This window comes from Patella vulgata, chromosome 7, assembly GCF_932274485.2.
Source record: "Patella vulgata chromosome 7, xgPatVulg1.2, whole genome shotgun sequence".
NCBI lineage: Eukaryota > Metazoa > Mollusca > Gastropoda > Patellidae > Patella > Patella vulgata.
Window position 1 is genome coordinate 53,817,037 of NC_065885.2, and position 17,593 is coordinate 53,834,629.

Here is a 17,593-nt window from a genome sequence, read left to right on the forward strand (position 1 = left end):
TGAGGTACAATAATAATGCCATCGAAAATGACACAATGACTTCTCCATAATTGCGTTTTTTGGATTCTCCCTGTTAAAGCGCCACCTATGTTCAGGTTAAGACGCGGTTTGGGAAATGAATGAAATGAGCATATAAAAGAGGTCTTTGTTAGACCGAAATAGGTTTGTTTACAAACATTTAATTCGTGACAATATGTTCTTCACGTAAAAGCAAAGAAAACCATTCATACTGAATCTAACTTGATGCAATATGACTTGTAATGGCATGTTATTATTATATTGCCAAACAATAACAAGCATGTGCGGTTTATTTATTCACTCTTTCTTATTAAATTTAATGTGTATCATCTGTCCACAATAACGCATCATTGAGATCTCAAAACATGTAAGATTCAATACAGAATCCAGTGATTTGCTGTTTGGAAACTTGTTGTTTCCTATCACCAAGCTTTGCATCAAATAAGGTTATTGAATCCCCTATAATTTTTACTTTTAGGTCTGTTTCTTGCAGCATATTTTCCAGAGACACTAAATATTACTGTATTTAATAGAAAGCTCCAAACAACAATAAACAGGTGTTTCTGCAATTATGTAATTATAAATTTGTTTTTGTTTACATGTGTTTTTTTTTTCCAGATCATTTTCACAGATTTGTGAAACTGGTAACAAATGATAGACATCATTACTATTATTTAACAATTATAAGAAGAAGAACACCGACATTTTTTTAGCTAGTAAATATGAAAAGAGGTTTTGATGAAGTTTCAGTATGTAAAATTGAATATTTTAATTATTTTCTATCGATCATTTAAACTGCTAATATGAAACTTAAATACACTATTTTCATTCAGATTCTTAGTAATAAAATAATTGATATTATTCATTGTGAAATTGAGATTTCAAACTTGAGTTTATGTAGACCCTACGGTAGTAACATAAGTAAATAAAGATTTCACGTACTGTATGGATCGTGTAGGGCGTAGGCCACATGAAAAAGCATTTTCTACAGTGAGTGTATTGACTGTTAATGGGCTTATGATACATTGACCGTGTTACTTACAGGACCCAGAAGAAGAGGTTGAAGAAGAAGATTTAGATGTATCAACATCAAAACGAGGCAGAGGGAGACCAAAGATTCCAGATGAACTGAAAAAAACGGTGAATATTGTTTTCATGTTAAAATGTAAAAATTTATACCATAGTGTTTACATTAACAGAACCTTGTATTATGTTGTTTTTTTGTCAAGCCCTTCTTCTGGAAGTACATGTACCAGATTTGAAAGACTAATTTACTAAATTAAAATTGACAATGTATTATGCCGAGTCAAGGGAAATAACTCCAAATTGCAATACGGTCTCAGTCTAGCAATTATTTGCCCATTGACTTCAATGTTAAATGGCTGTAACATCACAGGCTGTAGCTTTTTTTCTCAACATTCCGTTGGTTCCAATCTTTATAGGCACAATGGGGACAACATTTGGCAATCTCCTCATCATAATTTTGTAGGGGGTTGACCATTTAGATTTTTTACTACGCGGATTTGAAGTTGACTGGGGTGAAAATCTCACTTCCGACACAATGATTGCTCTGCAGAAAGACAGTTTACACCCCCTATCCCTCCGCAGTAATATCATCAGTATTAGTACTATTACCCAAAACTGCTATGAAATTGCAAATTTGATCCCTTTTCTCGAATTCTAGACCAAAAAGTCAACCAAAAAATGCAGGAAGAGGGGAGAACAAAATTAAGGGAAAAATTGTCTATTTATAACTCGCACTACATTCGTCCATCATGAAATAAGGGGAAATAATTACTAGTCTTAGTCCATACTAGTTATTTATTTAATAATACTGTGTAATTGTTTGTGTGTGGTGCAGTCCCCCTGCAATTACTAATAACATTTGACAAAAAATGCAGACAGAGTTGGGACCTTGCCAGCACGGAGTACAAAACTAAACATTTATTTTGATTCCTATTCCTAATATACATAGTGGTGATTTTTTTTTATCGAAACATAGTGCTCACTCATTTGATAATAATTGTAGGAATGCGAGCCGTTTCGGAACCAGGCTGTTTCATACTTAGTTCATTAATAGCTGTTTATTACCTTGGTTAATTTCAAGAGAACTTTAGCATGGACTTAAGCTTAACCCTCCTCTTTTTGCACCAGATTAAATAATTTTCAATCGTTTTTTAATCGTTTTAACAATCGATTATCAGAACTCACAAAAAAGAATGGGTTCAATAATCATTACCAGATTAAATATTTTTCAATCGTTTTTTTTTAACTGCTTTAACAATCGCCGATCAATTATCGTCAATAATCACAACTCACTCAGCAGAATGGGTTTGATAATCAACACAAGATTAAAAGCAACAAAAGGCAGGTAGCAGTGTTTGTATTTTTCTTTTTCAATCGTTTATTATTTCAATTTATTTCAACAACATACAGGTTTATTTCAATTTATTTCAACTTATTTCAACAATTAGAGATACATGTACAAATCACGTGTGTGTTCTAATTCTGGTTTGGCAGCCATTTTTATAAATTTGGTGTAGCAATTGGATTTTATCCAATCGTTTAATTATGTTTCTGCTTTATTTAAATTTATTTCAACAATATATAGGAAAAGGTACGAATCAATTTGAGATACAAAACATGCATGTTCTAATACTGGTTCCCCTTTATTTCAATTTCTTTCAACTTATTTCAATTTATTTCAACAACTTATAGGAAAAGGTACAGATGAACTAAGTACAAAACAGCCAGGTTACGAAACAGCCTGCACCCAGTTGTAGTAGAGCATTTGTGAGACAAAATTTGATTAATATCATAATATAACATTTTTATTGTAGAAGCCCAAAATACCTTCTGGTAAATCCCGAGGACGTCCTAGAAAATATCCTGCTGGACCACCAGTACATGTAAGTTCATGTTTCAAAGATACTAATAAGATAATAACATTTATTACTCTCTTGGGGAAAAAACCATTATGGTAAAGAGAAAAACTCTGTCTAACAACTTCCCAAGGTGCATTCTTGGCACACACCAGGATTGAACCCAGGATCTGATTAAAATACAAATCTATATTTCGTTTCGTTTTTTTATACTTTCGATGGCCTACACTACATGAAGGTTTGACGAGTTGTATTGGGAGGTCGCGTCAGAGGTCATAGGAGCGGCTTTTGACCCTATCACGTCGAACATTGATTAATCAATCAGCGTTGACGTTTCTAGGAGTTTACCCACATTTCTGTGCAAAGCACACCAAGCACTCATAGTAACAGACCGTTTTATTGGCTAATTCCTCACATCAACTAGAACGCCTGTTATATAACAACTCTTCCAGATCCTAGTGTTGTGAAGACAAGTAAAACGAAATTTTGAACTATAAAAAACAAAACGAAATAGGATCTGTGTTTTAATCAGATTGATTGTATTGTTGACCCTGTGACTTTCAGAACCCAGAAGAAGAGATAGAAGAAGAAGAGGTTGAAGAAGATTTAGATGTATCAATATCAAAACGAGGCAGAGGGAGACCAAAGATACCAGATGAACTGAAAAAAACGGTGAATATTGTTTTCAAGTTTTAATGTAAAATATTGTTTACTTTCAATGAACAGTGTGGAATGTAATTTAATTATTTGACAATGCAGTATAGGCAGTCAAGGGAAAAAACACCAGATAGTTGAATAATACCTATGTTCCTAAATTGTTAGTATTAACCCGTTTAGCGTTGTCTTATAGATCTAGAATTTTAAGTTATAACCTGTAGTGGCAAACTACTGCCTTTACATAGCGTCATTCGCATGCTTTCTGATTGCTTCCTTGTATTTGGCATTAGTTTTTCTGTGCATTTAATATAGAAATAAGGACTATGTCCTAACTTTGTTATTATTAATACACATGAATTCTTTCACATGCTTATGATGTTTTGATCCCCATGTTTAGACTACTACAAAGGTTATTTAGTTTTACTTGGCTTTTTACTATATATCACGAAAATTGTTACTTGTAAAGGTTTTTTCCTTCAGTGTGCCTACATTTATATTTCACGACTCACTTTAGTATGATACAAGGTTTGGGAAATATTCCCCTTTTCTTGAGCTACTACCCTTGTCATTTGTTTTTCATTTTTAGTGAAGCGTGTATGACTACAGGCCCAGGACTGTACAGCGCAATGGACGCTTACTGCTAGCCCCCAGATCCATTTACTAGATTTGATTTGTGCATTTGTTGTTTGTAATAACTGTATATTGTGTCCTGTCCATAGGTTTGTCTTGTGTAATTGTATGTGTTGCAGTCCCCCAGCACTTACTAATAACATTTGACAAAGAATGCAGACAGAGTTGGGACCTTACCAGCACGGAGTACAAAACTAAACATTTATTCCCATACATAGTGGTGATTTTATTTTATCGAAACATAGTGCTCACTCATTTGATAATAATTGTAGTACAGTATTTTGGAGATAATTGCATTAAAATTTTATAGATGTGAAAATATAACATTTTTATTGTAGAAGCCCAAAACACCCTCTGGTAAATCCCGAGGACGTCCTAGAAAATATCCTGCTGGATCACCAGTATACGTAAGTTTATGTTTCTTACATACATGTAACATTTATTACTCTCTGGAAAAAAAACAATATTATGCTATGGTAAAGGGAAACAACTCAATAAAAAAACTTTTACAGCAATAGTTGTTCTCTTTTGTCATTATTTAGAGACTCAAAATCAAGTGAATAGACTATCCTGATTGGAGCCTAATCTATTGATGTTAAAGTTATTATTTTATTTGTCTCATTTTCAATAGAAACGTGGTGTCTTACTGTTTATGTACCAACTGAGCCACAGTGGCTAAGTGAGTAAGTTGGAATTTGATATAAGAGTAGGAAGTAGCGCCGCTGTCCAGGCACAATTTCCCTCATGGCACACAGCATGGCGTCTTCCTGTCTTCATTAGCCCAGTCCGGGCAGAGCCGTAGGACGTTAAACCCAATTTCATTTGTGTAAGCCAGCCTATTCTACTTTTGATTTCCAACTGTCAAGGGATCTTTAACATGCTATCGGTGTTTTTTTTTTATTCCATATAAACGACTAGTCGCTTCATCTTGCCAGACCCCATTTATGTTCCTCTAACAAGTGGAAACTAGCCTGGAAATTACTGAGGATTTATCCTGGGCCTTATGATTAGTGAGCCATCACCATACTCAATGTGGCTCAAGATTCTCAAAAAAACATTCATTTTTAATGATGTACGAGTATAATAATATTTAGAAATTACTCTTGTCTTTTATTCTAGAGATCTACAAGAGAGAAAGGTAGAGGTCGACCAAAGAAATATCAAAGTGTAAGTTTTTCTGTAACGGTTAAATTGGATTACAGATACTAAATAAAATATCAGTTTAAGCCACTCATTATCATTTGAAGGATTTTGAATCATAGCAAACTACAATATTGGGAAAGTTAAATCTCTAAAATTGTAACAAGTCTAAAAATGTTTCAATTCCATTCGATATTTACAAAGGTTTGGTGAACTGAAAATTTCACAACATTCTTTAGATGATATAAAATAAGCCAACATCAACTATAAGTTTGAGGTAAAATATTTTGATGGGCTTCTATAGGAGTTGGGAGATTATCTACCATTGATATATTGGGCTTACTCAATTTGTATTTAGGGTACATTTTAGCATGGATTAAGTCTTGCAAAAATCAAATATTGATTAAAAAAATGCATGATGTGGATCAGCGTCTTTAACATTTTCCTAATTTGAAAGGACTCATGCTATTTAATTGACAATGTTATGGATTGATATCTTTGTTTTTTGTTTTTTTAGGATTCAGATGTAGAAGATATTACAGTAAGTAATGCAGACTTTCTGCTGGTATTGTTTCAACATATATTTTACACATTTACCTCATAATATTAGCAATTATCCACAAATAAATACTGAAATGAAATTTAATACCTTACTTTTCTGCACTCATTTGTCTTAATTAATGAAGATGTGCTTTACTACCATACAGTGTGCTATGAGGGAAAATTTTGCCCTGGCAGCGGCACTACGCCCTGCTCTTTATTTCAATTTGAAACTTGTGTTTTTTAGGATTCAGACACGGATATATCATACACAGACGATATAACAGTAAGTAATGCAGACCTTCTGCTGGTAGTTTTTTTATGTACCGCTATATTTTTCACATTTTCCTGGTATAATCAATTATCCACAAATATATACACTGGCTGCTCAATTACTAAAATGGAATGGGGTTTAATGTCCTACTTTTCTGCACCAGGATTGGATGAAAAACCAAGGTCCTGTATACACATCAGGGGTCAAAATTCATGAAATTGGAACGAAGGCATTTTTTTAAAAAAATGACACAGTAATTCCTTCGTCACTACGGCAGTTTTTATTTACACTAAGGCAAAACTTTTAATTTACTTTCTTCACTACAGCATTTTTTTAAACTGGGAAACTGACATATATATCGATATTATTACGGAATTTGTCCAGAATTAGGTCACCACAACACCCTTAAATTTACGTGCACCGCAGTCCATCTGAATATCAAAATATCAAAATCAGAAGACCTAAAAATTCTTGCAAGTCCGCGAATCTGCTTTGGCTCAGCGACACGAATATGTGCAATTCTATAATCCGTATCCACGTGAATTCCACCAAATATAAGTACCGTGGTACCAAACTTGCGTTTTAAATGAATACTTCGCCGTTGAGGTGTTGAATTCTGATTCCAAAATATCCATAATAATACCGTAAATTGATTCTTAAAACACGACTTCACACCTGTGCATGGCATTATAATAGTACATGCACATCATGCTGCGGACATGTAACACCCTCTGGATTTTTTTTCTTCTCACAACCCGTCTATATTTACGCTAACAATTATATTATTGCAATATTTTCCCGACCTAATTTTTTTATTTGGTCATATTTTCCAGTAAATTATTCATAGCATTTATATCTGGAAATTGTTTTGAACTTCTTAAATGATTAAATACACTAGACAACGAGCCATGTGTATTTCCATTCTAGCCACCAGCATGTGATGTTACGGTAGAATTAGGTCAGATAGAAAAATACAGTCACGAGAACTCAGGAAAGAAACAAAACAATAAATTCCTACTTTCCATTATGCCGTGGATTTCGCACGTATACAACGGTGATTTGATTGTCTACATCGGCAAATTGCCGTCGTGATATTCTTAAATAAATTACCACGGCTAAATATGCCGTAGTTATTATTTATTTTCTACGGCTATTTCGCTAAATACTACGGCAATTGCCGCGGGTGCCGTCGTGAATTTTGACCCCTGCACATTGGCATGCACATAAAAGAACTCTTGAAAGTTGGAATCGAAATAAGATTAGGCCCTCACGCTGCTATCCAGGCAATATTTCCCTCATACCACACTAAACCTAATGCCTGTCTACATTAGGCCAGTCAGATCAGAACAGTGGGACATTTAACCCCATTTCATTTCATTCTGCACCAACTGGGTTAATGAAGACGCCCATACAGCATTTAGGGTGCTTTGAGGGAAGATTTTGCCCTGACAGAGACTGTACTACCTACCCATATTTCAATTTCCAACTTGTGTTTTGTTTTTTAGGATTCCGACACAGATGTATCATACACAGACTATATGACAGTAAGTAGTGCAGACTTTCTCTATACGCCATACAGTATGTGGTGAGGGAAAATTTTGCATTCTAAGTGTCAGGGGATATCAATTTTTCATCCCATCCAATTGACAAGATACATTTTCCTTGTCAGATCCTTCATCTTGCAAAACTGATCATGGGAAATATGACTTGCTTTCTCTGGCTGACACCGGGATTGAACCAAGGACCCTCCTGGTTATTGGGTCAACACCATTCTCACCAAGTCAATATGGCTTCCAGTCCCCAATTAAAGGGGTTGGAAGGTTGAATGGTTAGCGCATGTGCTCTGTATCATAAGGTCTGTCATTGAGTCAACTGGCGTGGTTTTGATTCCCTGGTTATACGTGACAAGGATAGGGTTGCCTGTCCAACCTCGTGGGTTTTCTCCGAATCTTCTGGTTTCCTCCCACTGCTAAAAGACCCGTACACACAAGCAAATTATTGAAGTAAAATTGAACCATGTGTTAGTCTTGAAATGACCAAGTTTGTGTCGAGTGGACGTTAAACCCCATCTCTCTCTCTGTAATACCCAATTAAGTCAGTAGTCCAGAAGAAAGAAAACAGTAATTACTGGTTTTATCTATAGACTTTACCAGCAATAGATTGTCATCTCACAAAAGAAATCAATACATAAAATCAATAATTTTATTTTGTCACTTAAATCAGAGAGGTTTGGAATTTTAATATAAAATAGCATTTCCAGATACAAATAAACTTTATGTATGCAAATCAAATGCCAATATGATAAAGTTTTTTTTATTTTCTTTCAACATGACCATTTTTAATTCTAAGCATATGTATGTATGCCTAATCTTTTAACAATTTTTACATGCCTAAATTGAAATGTGGTTGTATATTGTCTTCATCCTCCCCCGTCAATTTGTTGTCTACAGTCCTTATCGGCACTATAGAGAAGAAGAAACCTATTGATTTTCAAAGATTTTCAATAATTACAGAAGGAAGTTGAGGTCCTTGATCATTTTTAATGTGATTTTTTAGCATTCTAGAAGCTAAGGTTATCATCAAATTGAATATTAGTTTATAAACAATGTGTATACTCATGAGATTAAGAGACCAATCAAATTTCAATGATTTGTGGTAATTATTTAATGGATTCTTACTCTTTACCAGTTTTTAGTTTTCTTTTAATGGACCCCATCACCTATAAAAGAATACAATCTGATTAAAGCACAGATCCTATTTCGTTTCTTTTTTTACAGTTCAAAATTGCGTCTTACATGTCTTTCTATACTAGGGTCTGGAAGAGTTGTTATATTACCCACGTTCTGGATGATGTGAGTGATTTTAGCCAATGACACTGCAAGTTTTTGGCATGAGGTGCACAGAACTGTAGGTAGCCCACTAGAAACACCATGCTGATTGGTTATTCAAATGCCTGACGTCATAGGGTCAAAAGCCGCTTGTTTGACATCTGGCGCAACTTTCCACTACAGATCTTCACGTAGTGTAGGCCATCGAAAATATAAAAAAACGAAACGAAATATATGGATCTGTATTTTAATCAGATTGAAAAGAATACATATGTGCTCAGATAAATTTGCTTCTGTGGGTATGTGTTTCATCGCCTGTCAACCAATCATTGATTATTATAGGAATCTAGTAAAGTTGTAAAAGTTGGTAGAGGACGTCCTAGAAAAGATCCAACGGTAAGATTGTTTATAATTAACATTAATATACATATTAGAATTATAAGTGCATTATAAACATTGGGAATATCATCACCATTATTGAATTAATAAAAAGAATTAACACTTGTTTTGTTGATCTATGTTTCACCATTAACAAAAACATTCAATGTTAATCACCAGCTTAGTACCTGACATACTTAACTTTTTGCCAGTTACATAAAAGACAAATCACTGCGGGTTAAAGTCGCAGAAATAAAGAGGGGTTGTGCCAGATAAAGCCTTAATTTGTGTCTGATATTGTCAGAAGCGGGTGCCTAATTTCCTGGATTGGTTTTTAGTAAGACTATGATTTTCTACTCTTTTTTGATGTAAAATCTTTCCACTTCCAACTTGTAAATTGTATCTTCTGCAGACCACTCCATCTACATCTAAAGCATATATTAGTACACCAACAAGAGGAAGAGGACGTCCTAGAAAGACACCCGATAGTGGTAGAGGAAGAGGTAGACCACGGAAATCTGTGGTGAGATCTAATTTGTATTGTTTTCAACACTGAAAGGGACACAGTGATTGAGCAGTGAAGGGACTGGACTGTCAACTAGAATGTCCCAGTTCATATCTCGGGGTAAACCAAGAAGAATCACTTGTCTAAAGAACTGACAAGTAGGGTGTTCTGTGGGACAAAAAAACACAGGGTCCACACATGTTAAGTGTACACATTGGTTTGCACAATAAATGAACCATGACAGTTTAAATTGAACATGTGACCATAGAATGTATATTCATCTCTAAATGATAGATGTTTATGGGGATGAGACATTAATCTCCTACGTTTCATTTTTCCACTATTAACATGCTTTCTCTTTGCCTTGTTGTTTGCAGCAATTTAATGCTATGTGAGCTCCAGCAGAGCTATAAAAATCTGTCTCCTTTTAATATTAGCATACTACATTATATCTCTGGTTGACCAAACAGATTTTGCAGAAAACAGTAAAAATCGGATCTTACATCTTTGAGATGTTTGCACTTGATCAAAATGTGCTTTACTAGAAAAAGAACATGACTGTGTTGAGTGTTCACATTATCAATATTTGAGCGAAACCATTTTATAATGCTGGGTATTGTTTAGAATATATGATAGTTGAACATTCTACAATTGTATGTTTACAGGTAGAAAGGACGGTTCCTGAATCACCTACTAGATCTCTTAGTGATAGATCACGAAGACAGTCTGTAAGTTATTATTCAGTGAGTGCAACAATCGGGTAAATTGCTGATAATTTTTTTATCTTTTTTTTTGTTGGCTTTATTCTCTTAACATTTTTCATTCATTTTACTTGGAAAAAAATGAACTAGTACTAGTAGCTGACACTTTAAACTTTGTATTATAAGGCGGTACAAAATATTCTGGTTTGCCGACAATCCTTGTGCCGAATCTGATGTTTTTATTTTTGTGTTTTTGTTTGTGATAGGATCATGTGGCTAAATCATTTGAAGATATCTCACATCATCAAGTTTATTCATCCTGTTATATTCATCCTGTTAATAAGAATTCACTACCATAATTACTAAATTTTTTGTTACATAATATCTGAAATTTGCTGTACTTTAAGCTAAATTCAAGTTTATCTACAAGCAGTAAATATAGATAACTGTATAGAATATTAAATAGTTATTTATTTAAATGTTTTACAGCGTGGGTCAATAAAGTTAGTTATTAAAGGTTAGTAGTATTATTTATAGACTAATAAACTTATATGTGTACCGTTTAAACAACATTTAATTGGAGCCACCATTCTACAACAATTCTCTAGTTGTTTTCAAGCACAATAATGATACAGTACTATGTACAATAATAACATTAGTGAAACAACTTAATTGATGAGTGCAGAACTTATAAGTGCCCTGGTTAACTATTGGGAACTATTTGGTTTATTGGTGTATTGGATTAGAAAAGGACATCCTATTCAAATTATTACAAGTTCAACATATTTCCCCTTTGTCTTGAATGTGTTTTGTTGGATCTTATCCTGCCAGCAGAAATCTCTACACTCAGAAATGAACTCTTAAATACTCTAAAGAATTTCTCAGAAACAATGAAACAAAACAATTAACAAAAGTTTACAGTTTTAAGTCCTGTATAAAAGTGTTCCTACTTCAAAACTCTGATCTGAGAAAATGGATCGTTAAAGACATTAACCATCAGAGTATACTAATACTCAGTATTAACAGACTTTATAAACCATGATAGTATTTATTATTTTAACATTATACTCTACAACTTGTTAAAGATCTTCAGAGTCTAGAGGAGGATTTTGGCAACCAGTTAAAAGAAATTCAGTACAGAGTGACCAAAGTTTTAAAAACAGAGATGGAGAATTTGAGACAGAGTTTTAATCTTCAGCTAGCGGATATCGGAGACAAAGTTCGAGATGCGGAAACCTATAAAATTGTATTCAATGGTGATAGTGAGTAGAATTGAAGAGGTAATCGGCCTTTTGACGATCGGTTGGAATTAAATTTCACCTATGAATATGATAAACATCTTTAATTATACCACACAAAAGTTTTTGAAAAGAAATCAGTTACCAAATTGTTTTGGTGGATTTTATCTTTGGTGGTGTAGAATTGTAGATCTAATATGATCTCTGTTTCATGAATTCATAACAGGTTGATGTTCCTCTTTAATTCTTCATATGATATGGTGAACTATAATATCAGTACCTGTGGAATATTGAAGACTTAAAGCAGAGGTTTTAAATTTACCGATCATCAGAAGTCTGATTGTGCCTTTAAACTTTTTAATTGTGTGAGTGTGAAATTATAAGTCAAAGTTAACTTTCAGTGCGAAACGTCAATCAGTGAAAGTGCATCTAGCTGTTTAGATCAGATAAACAGGTGATGTCCCCACAACAAAATTAAAGGGCTATTCGGATATTTGTGTAGCCAAATGGTCTAACATGCTCTCATTAGATCGTAAGTACTGTCAACTGTGTAGGTCATGGTCTAACATGCACTCATTAGATCGTAAGTACTGTCAACTGTGTAGGTCATGGGCTAACATGCACTCATTAGATCGTAAGTACTGTTAACTGTGTGGGTCATGGTCTAACATATGCTGTACTGTTAACTGTGTGGGTCATGGTCTAACATATGCTCTTAGATGGTATGTACTGCTAACTGTGTGTGTCATGGGGTAACATGCACTCATTAGATTGTAAGTTGTTAACTGGGTGGGTCATGGTCTAACATATGCTCATAGATCGTATGTACTGTTAACTGTGTGGGTCATGGTCTGACATGTGCTCTTAGATTGTAAGTACTGTTAACTGTATGGGACGTCTAACAAGCACTCATTAGATTGTAAGTACTGTTAACTGTGTGGGTCATAGTCTAACATATGCTCGTAGATCGTATGTACTGTTAACTGTGTGGGTCATGGTCTAACATGCACTCATTAGATCGTATGTACTGTTAACTGTGTGGGTCATGGTCTAACATATGTTCTTAGATCGTATGTACTGTTAACTGTGTGGGTCATGGTCTAACATATGCTCTTAGATCGTATGTACTGTTAACTGTGTGGGTCATTGTCTAACATATGCTCTTAGATCGTATGTACTGTTAACTGTGTGGGTTATGGTCTAACATGTGCTCTTTAGATTGTAAGTACTGTTAACTGTGTGGGTCATAGTCTAACATATGCTCTTAGATCGTATGTACTGCTAGCTGTGTGGGTCATACATGTGCTTTTTAGATTGTAAGTACTGTTAACTGTTAGTTATGTCTTAACACGTGCTCTTAGATCGTATGTACTGCTAACTGTGTGGGGCATGGTGTAACATGTGCTCTTTAGATTGTATGTACTGTTAACTGTGTGGGTCATGGTCTAACATATGCTCTTAGATTGTATGTACTGCTAACTGTGTGGGGCATGGTCTAACATGTGCTCTTTAGATTGTATGTACTATTAACTGTGTGGGTCATGGTTTATCCTGCACTCATAAGATTGTATGTACTGTCAACTGTGTGGGTCATCTCCTAACATGTGCTCTTAGATCGTAAGTACTGTTAACTGTGTTGTTCATGATTTTGAATTTTGATCCCAGGTTTGTAGTGACATGGCATGGAGTTTATCCCACACTTCTAGAGATAACAGTATACCACGTGTTAGTCCCGAAATGAACAAGATAATGATATGTGGACATTAAGCCCCATTTCACTCTCTCTTTGCTTTCCAACCCCACATTACATCCATAAAAGACGTTAAACACCATTATTTTTCTTTGCTATAAAATTTTGGTTATGTTTGACATTATTGTCTCCCATCAAAATGGTGCTGGTTGGTGTCATGCCTTGGGTTACGATATTGGATGTAAACAATACATGTTTGAATTATCGTGTAATGATTAATGGAAGATTCCAAAAAAACCCATGTAATGGTCAGTTACATTTCAATTACTTTTGATTGTGTATGTAAGATTATACGATTATGTGGGAATGTTAATTACATAAATGGTTATTCTATCTAATCCCCCAGGTGTGGACTGGCCATATATTTGTTGTCCAGCAGCTCCATGTGTTTAAGCATCAGAATTTTATAATATCTTTCATAATGTAATTTTGTTTTGTGTGTTATTTTTACTAGTGAATTCTCCACAAAACGGTGAAGATGAGGAAGAAAATATGGCAGACATGGAAGACTTCCAGAATGTAGACATGGATCCAGAAGTACAAATAACTAGAGTAGAAGAATCATCATGATTATCAGTCTGATTATTGTCAAGTTACATGAACAACATTATTATTTTCAATACTATTTAAAAGATTATTGTTTGTTTATTTTTCAGTCAAATTCACAATCTGACAAATACTGGATAAAAAGTAGGGTTTTCAAAATAATATCAATATATTTTTATACAAATCCTCTGCAATACGTCTCACAATACAAATTTTCGTGTATCAACATTTTCACTCTACTTTCACTTTGGAAGTAAGAGTAGACTGTTTTTCCGTTGGCGTATATTTCCATCTTCATGAACCTGTTGGTGCAGAACAGTAAGACGTTAAATCTATTATAGGCAAAATTGTTGAAATGAAGGGTTAAAGTATATTTTAACCCTTTAGTATTTGTAAATATTAACTACCCTGATTCACAGATAAAAATCAAGAGAAGTGATATATGTGTTTTACGATGAGTATTATATTCATGGAATAAAAGTGATGTATGTTATTTTAGTTGAGTTTTGTAGCTACTGCTCCTTACACCGCCCAAGTTACAGTACAAGTATATACACTTATTAAAGATACATTATGGAAGATTAGATAACGAGTTGGCAGTTTTCACTATAATAGTTAAAAACTAGATGATGTAAAGGCAATTTGCTGAAAATTCCATTCAAATTGAACCACTATGAACCCAGAATTAAGCGATTACCATTACTAAAGTCAGTACGATAAACAGCATAATCTTGATTATCCATTTAATTATTAAATCGTGAAGGAAAGTTATGCAGTAAATCGGCTCATAGTCCACTAAAGATCGCAGGCTAGCGATACCATCGAGAGTTGATTATGGTCTGGATAGGTTAATTAATGTCAAATTAATAATTTAGATAACATTTCAGGCCTAAAGAAAGACCTGCAATAGACTGATTTAGCTCTTGCATAATGTATGTTTAAGTAGTTGATATATTCAAGTAGCACTGGCAGTTAGGGGCGATCGAGGAAGCAGTAGTTTCAGACGATCCCAGAGCTAAGGGATTAAAAAATAAATATAGAACACAACACTGTGTAGGATCATTTCCAAGAAAAAAATAATTTGTATTAAATTCATCATATAAAAGTTTTCATGTTTTCCGTTTATGGTTCACATGATCACATTGTTTATCTAAAGCTTTATCATATAGAGCTAGATTCAATGTACTCATTGTTAAACTGTTTCTTCATCACAATTTTCATGTAATATAATTGCATGAACATATTGCTAAAAGCAAATAAAACTTTAAAGGATCTCATAACATAATTCACTCTTAAGACTCTCAGCAACATCTCCTTTCTGCTTTAAAGTTGCTTAAAAAAAAGAATTGCCAGAGATCTTAGTTCATGTTAAAAGAGGAACTTTTATAACTTTATATATAAAATTATCTAAATGGCTTTTACAATCAATTAAATGGCATATTTTTATCATCAATGTTTTTTTTTAGGGTTTATTTTAATTCTTTTTAGACATATCTACCTTTTGTTTGTTTTATTTTATGTTCATTTATTTAGCATGTAATGTAAGGGGTTATTTTTGTTTTAATTGTTATTTTTCACTTGTTAATATATCCAAGGCACTCATAGACACTGAGGCCCTATTGGAGGATTATAATGTTTTTTTTTTACTTTACTGTTTGCGAACACTAATACTTATCACATGCAATAATGTACATATATAGAGAAGACTTTCTCTTTCTAAAAGACCCATGGTATTATTCAAGAACACTGAAATATTTCAAGAATGCAGCTTTTTCATTGAACAAGGGCTAGTATTTGTGCTATGATTTTAATGCTCAGCCAATGAAAAATCGGAATTCTTAAAAATGCCAACAATTTTTTGTTAGACTTTTATATTGAAAAAAAAAATTGAAATTTTTATAACAAATTCACAACTTGTACGATGTGTTTAATTTCAGATAACTTTTTATGTATTAAATAGAATATTATGTATTTCTCCTTAATTAAATAGTTTAAAATAAAAAAGCAACAAAATATATATATTTTTAATCTTTAGTGGTATTTAGATATTTTCTTGACTTCAAAGGTGCCAAATTCAACTTATTCAAAGCTTTGAATATATGTTGAGCATCATTAGGGCATTATTTTGTGTGTATATGATTTAGATGAAATTCATATCAATACTAAATTCCAACTCTAAATTCAACACTTAAGACAGATTGTGATTTATAATATAATGGTTTTGATGAAAGTAAGGCACTAGTCTGTATTTTACCATATTTTACATTCTACAAAACCTTTAGTTTACTATATTTTCTAATACAATTTTTTGCTATACACGTTAACAAACGATTTATATCTTTCCATTACAAATGTTTATAAACTCATATTTTTATGATTATATTGTCACTTTGTAAAGTGCCCCAGTGATGTGAAAGGGCGCACTATAAATATGCTGTAATAATAATATTAATACATGTTATATACCTAGAATCTTTTTCATATTCTAAAAGAATCTGAATTTATTTTTTCGCTGCAAATTGGAATGAATATAATTTTAACCTGTGCATCTTATACACAGGTTGTACATGTATACCTTTACAAAAGATTTATATTTTTCCATAACAAGTCTTTATAAACCCACATTGGATCTCATATTTGAATGAATATAATTTCAAACTGTTCACTTTTAATTCCTAAATGTCCACATAAGTTTTAAAACCAGGTGCATAGATTAAATAAATATTGTATTAAGAATTAAATGGGAACGTTTATCGCATCTGACATACAGCATATCATTTATCTTTGCATATAAAAAAAAATCTTCTTTGATATTTTGTCTTGGATCAATCAGTTTTACCCAACTTTTGATAGCTAGGGTCTATACTTGTCACAATGTCCGTAAGGGCTTGGGGTTTGGGTGGTCTAGTGGTTTAACGCGTGCGCATGAATTCACAAGGTCTGTCATTGAATCAAGTGGCGTGGTTTCGATTCCCCACTTGAAGGTGACCAGGAGTAGAGTCACCTGTCCAATCTCGCGGGTTTTCTCCGCGTCCCCTGTTTTCCTCCCTCTGCTAAAGACCCCTACGCGCAAGCGAGGTATTGAATTAAAATTGAACCATGTTAGTTCCGAAATGACCTGGTTTGTGTCGAGACGAGGTTAAACCCCCTCTTTCTCCCCTCCCCCTCTCTCTGTAACGACTTTAAAAAGGTTAATATTTACAGATAGATCAAAATTCTCACCAGAAATAACAAGTCTCAAAATCATTTAATTGTGCAATTATTGTACCCGGTTAAGTTTTATTACTGCCATTGTATTTGCTAGTGTTTATTGCTGCTTTATAATTACACGGTTACTTAGTTTTCAGCTCCCCACGATATTTAGTTGTCATTTAAGGGCATTCTGAAATTTATCTACTTCTTGGTAAGCAGGAAATTAATTAATCCAGGCTAAATATACATGTTTAAAACGTGTTGTTAGTTATATATTTACTCCCAAAGCCAATAAAACCATCATTGTAACATGG

The 17,593-nt window shown here is 33.6% G+C and overlaps 1 protein-coding gene across 12 annotated transcripts; it reads left to right on the top strand.

Annotated features, from left to right (window-relative positions):
* The first annotated feature begins 80 nt into the window (after nucleotides 1–80).
* LOC126827777 (myoneurin) lies at nucleotides 81–17,593 on the top strand. Of its 12 annotated transcripts, none has more exons than XR_007682864.2 (16): nucleotides 81–162; nucleotides 637–767; nucleotides 1,063–1,158; nucleotides 2,859–2,927; nucleotides 3,465–3,572; nucleotides 4,526–4,594; nucleotides 5,307–5,354; nucleotides 5,845–5,868; nucleotides 6,115–6,153; nucleotides 7,647–7,685; nucleotides 9,312–9,365; nucleotides 9,760–9,870; nucleotides 10,518–10,595; nucleotides 11,043–11,070; nucleotides 11,639–12,323; nucleotides 13,996–17,593. XR_007682864.2 is itself a non-coding variant. In XM_050557302.2 (16 exons), exons 2-16 carry the CDS (start codon nucleotides 741–743, stop codon nucleotides 14,109–14,111), a joined length of 1,083 nt encoding a protein of 360 aa, XP_050413259.1. In that variant the 5' UTR covers nucleotides 81–162; nucleotides 637–740; the 3' UTR covers nucleotides 14,112–17,593. The 12 variants fall into 12 exon arrangements, 7 of the variants coding, with proteins under 7 accessions (XP_050413259.1, XP_050413261.1, XP_050413265.1 ...); XR_007682865.2 differs by having other exon boundaries at nucleotides 11,639–12,156; XM_050557302.2 differs by having other exon boundaries at nucleotides 11,639–11,815.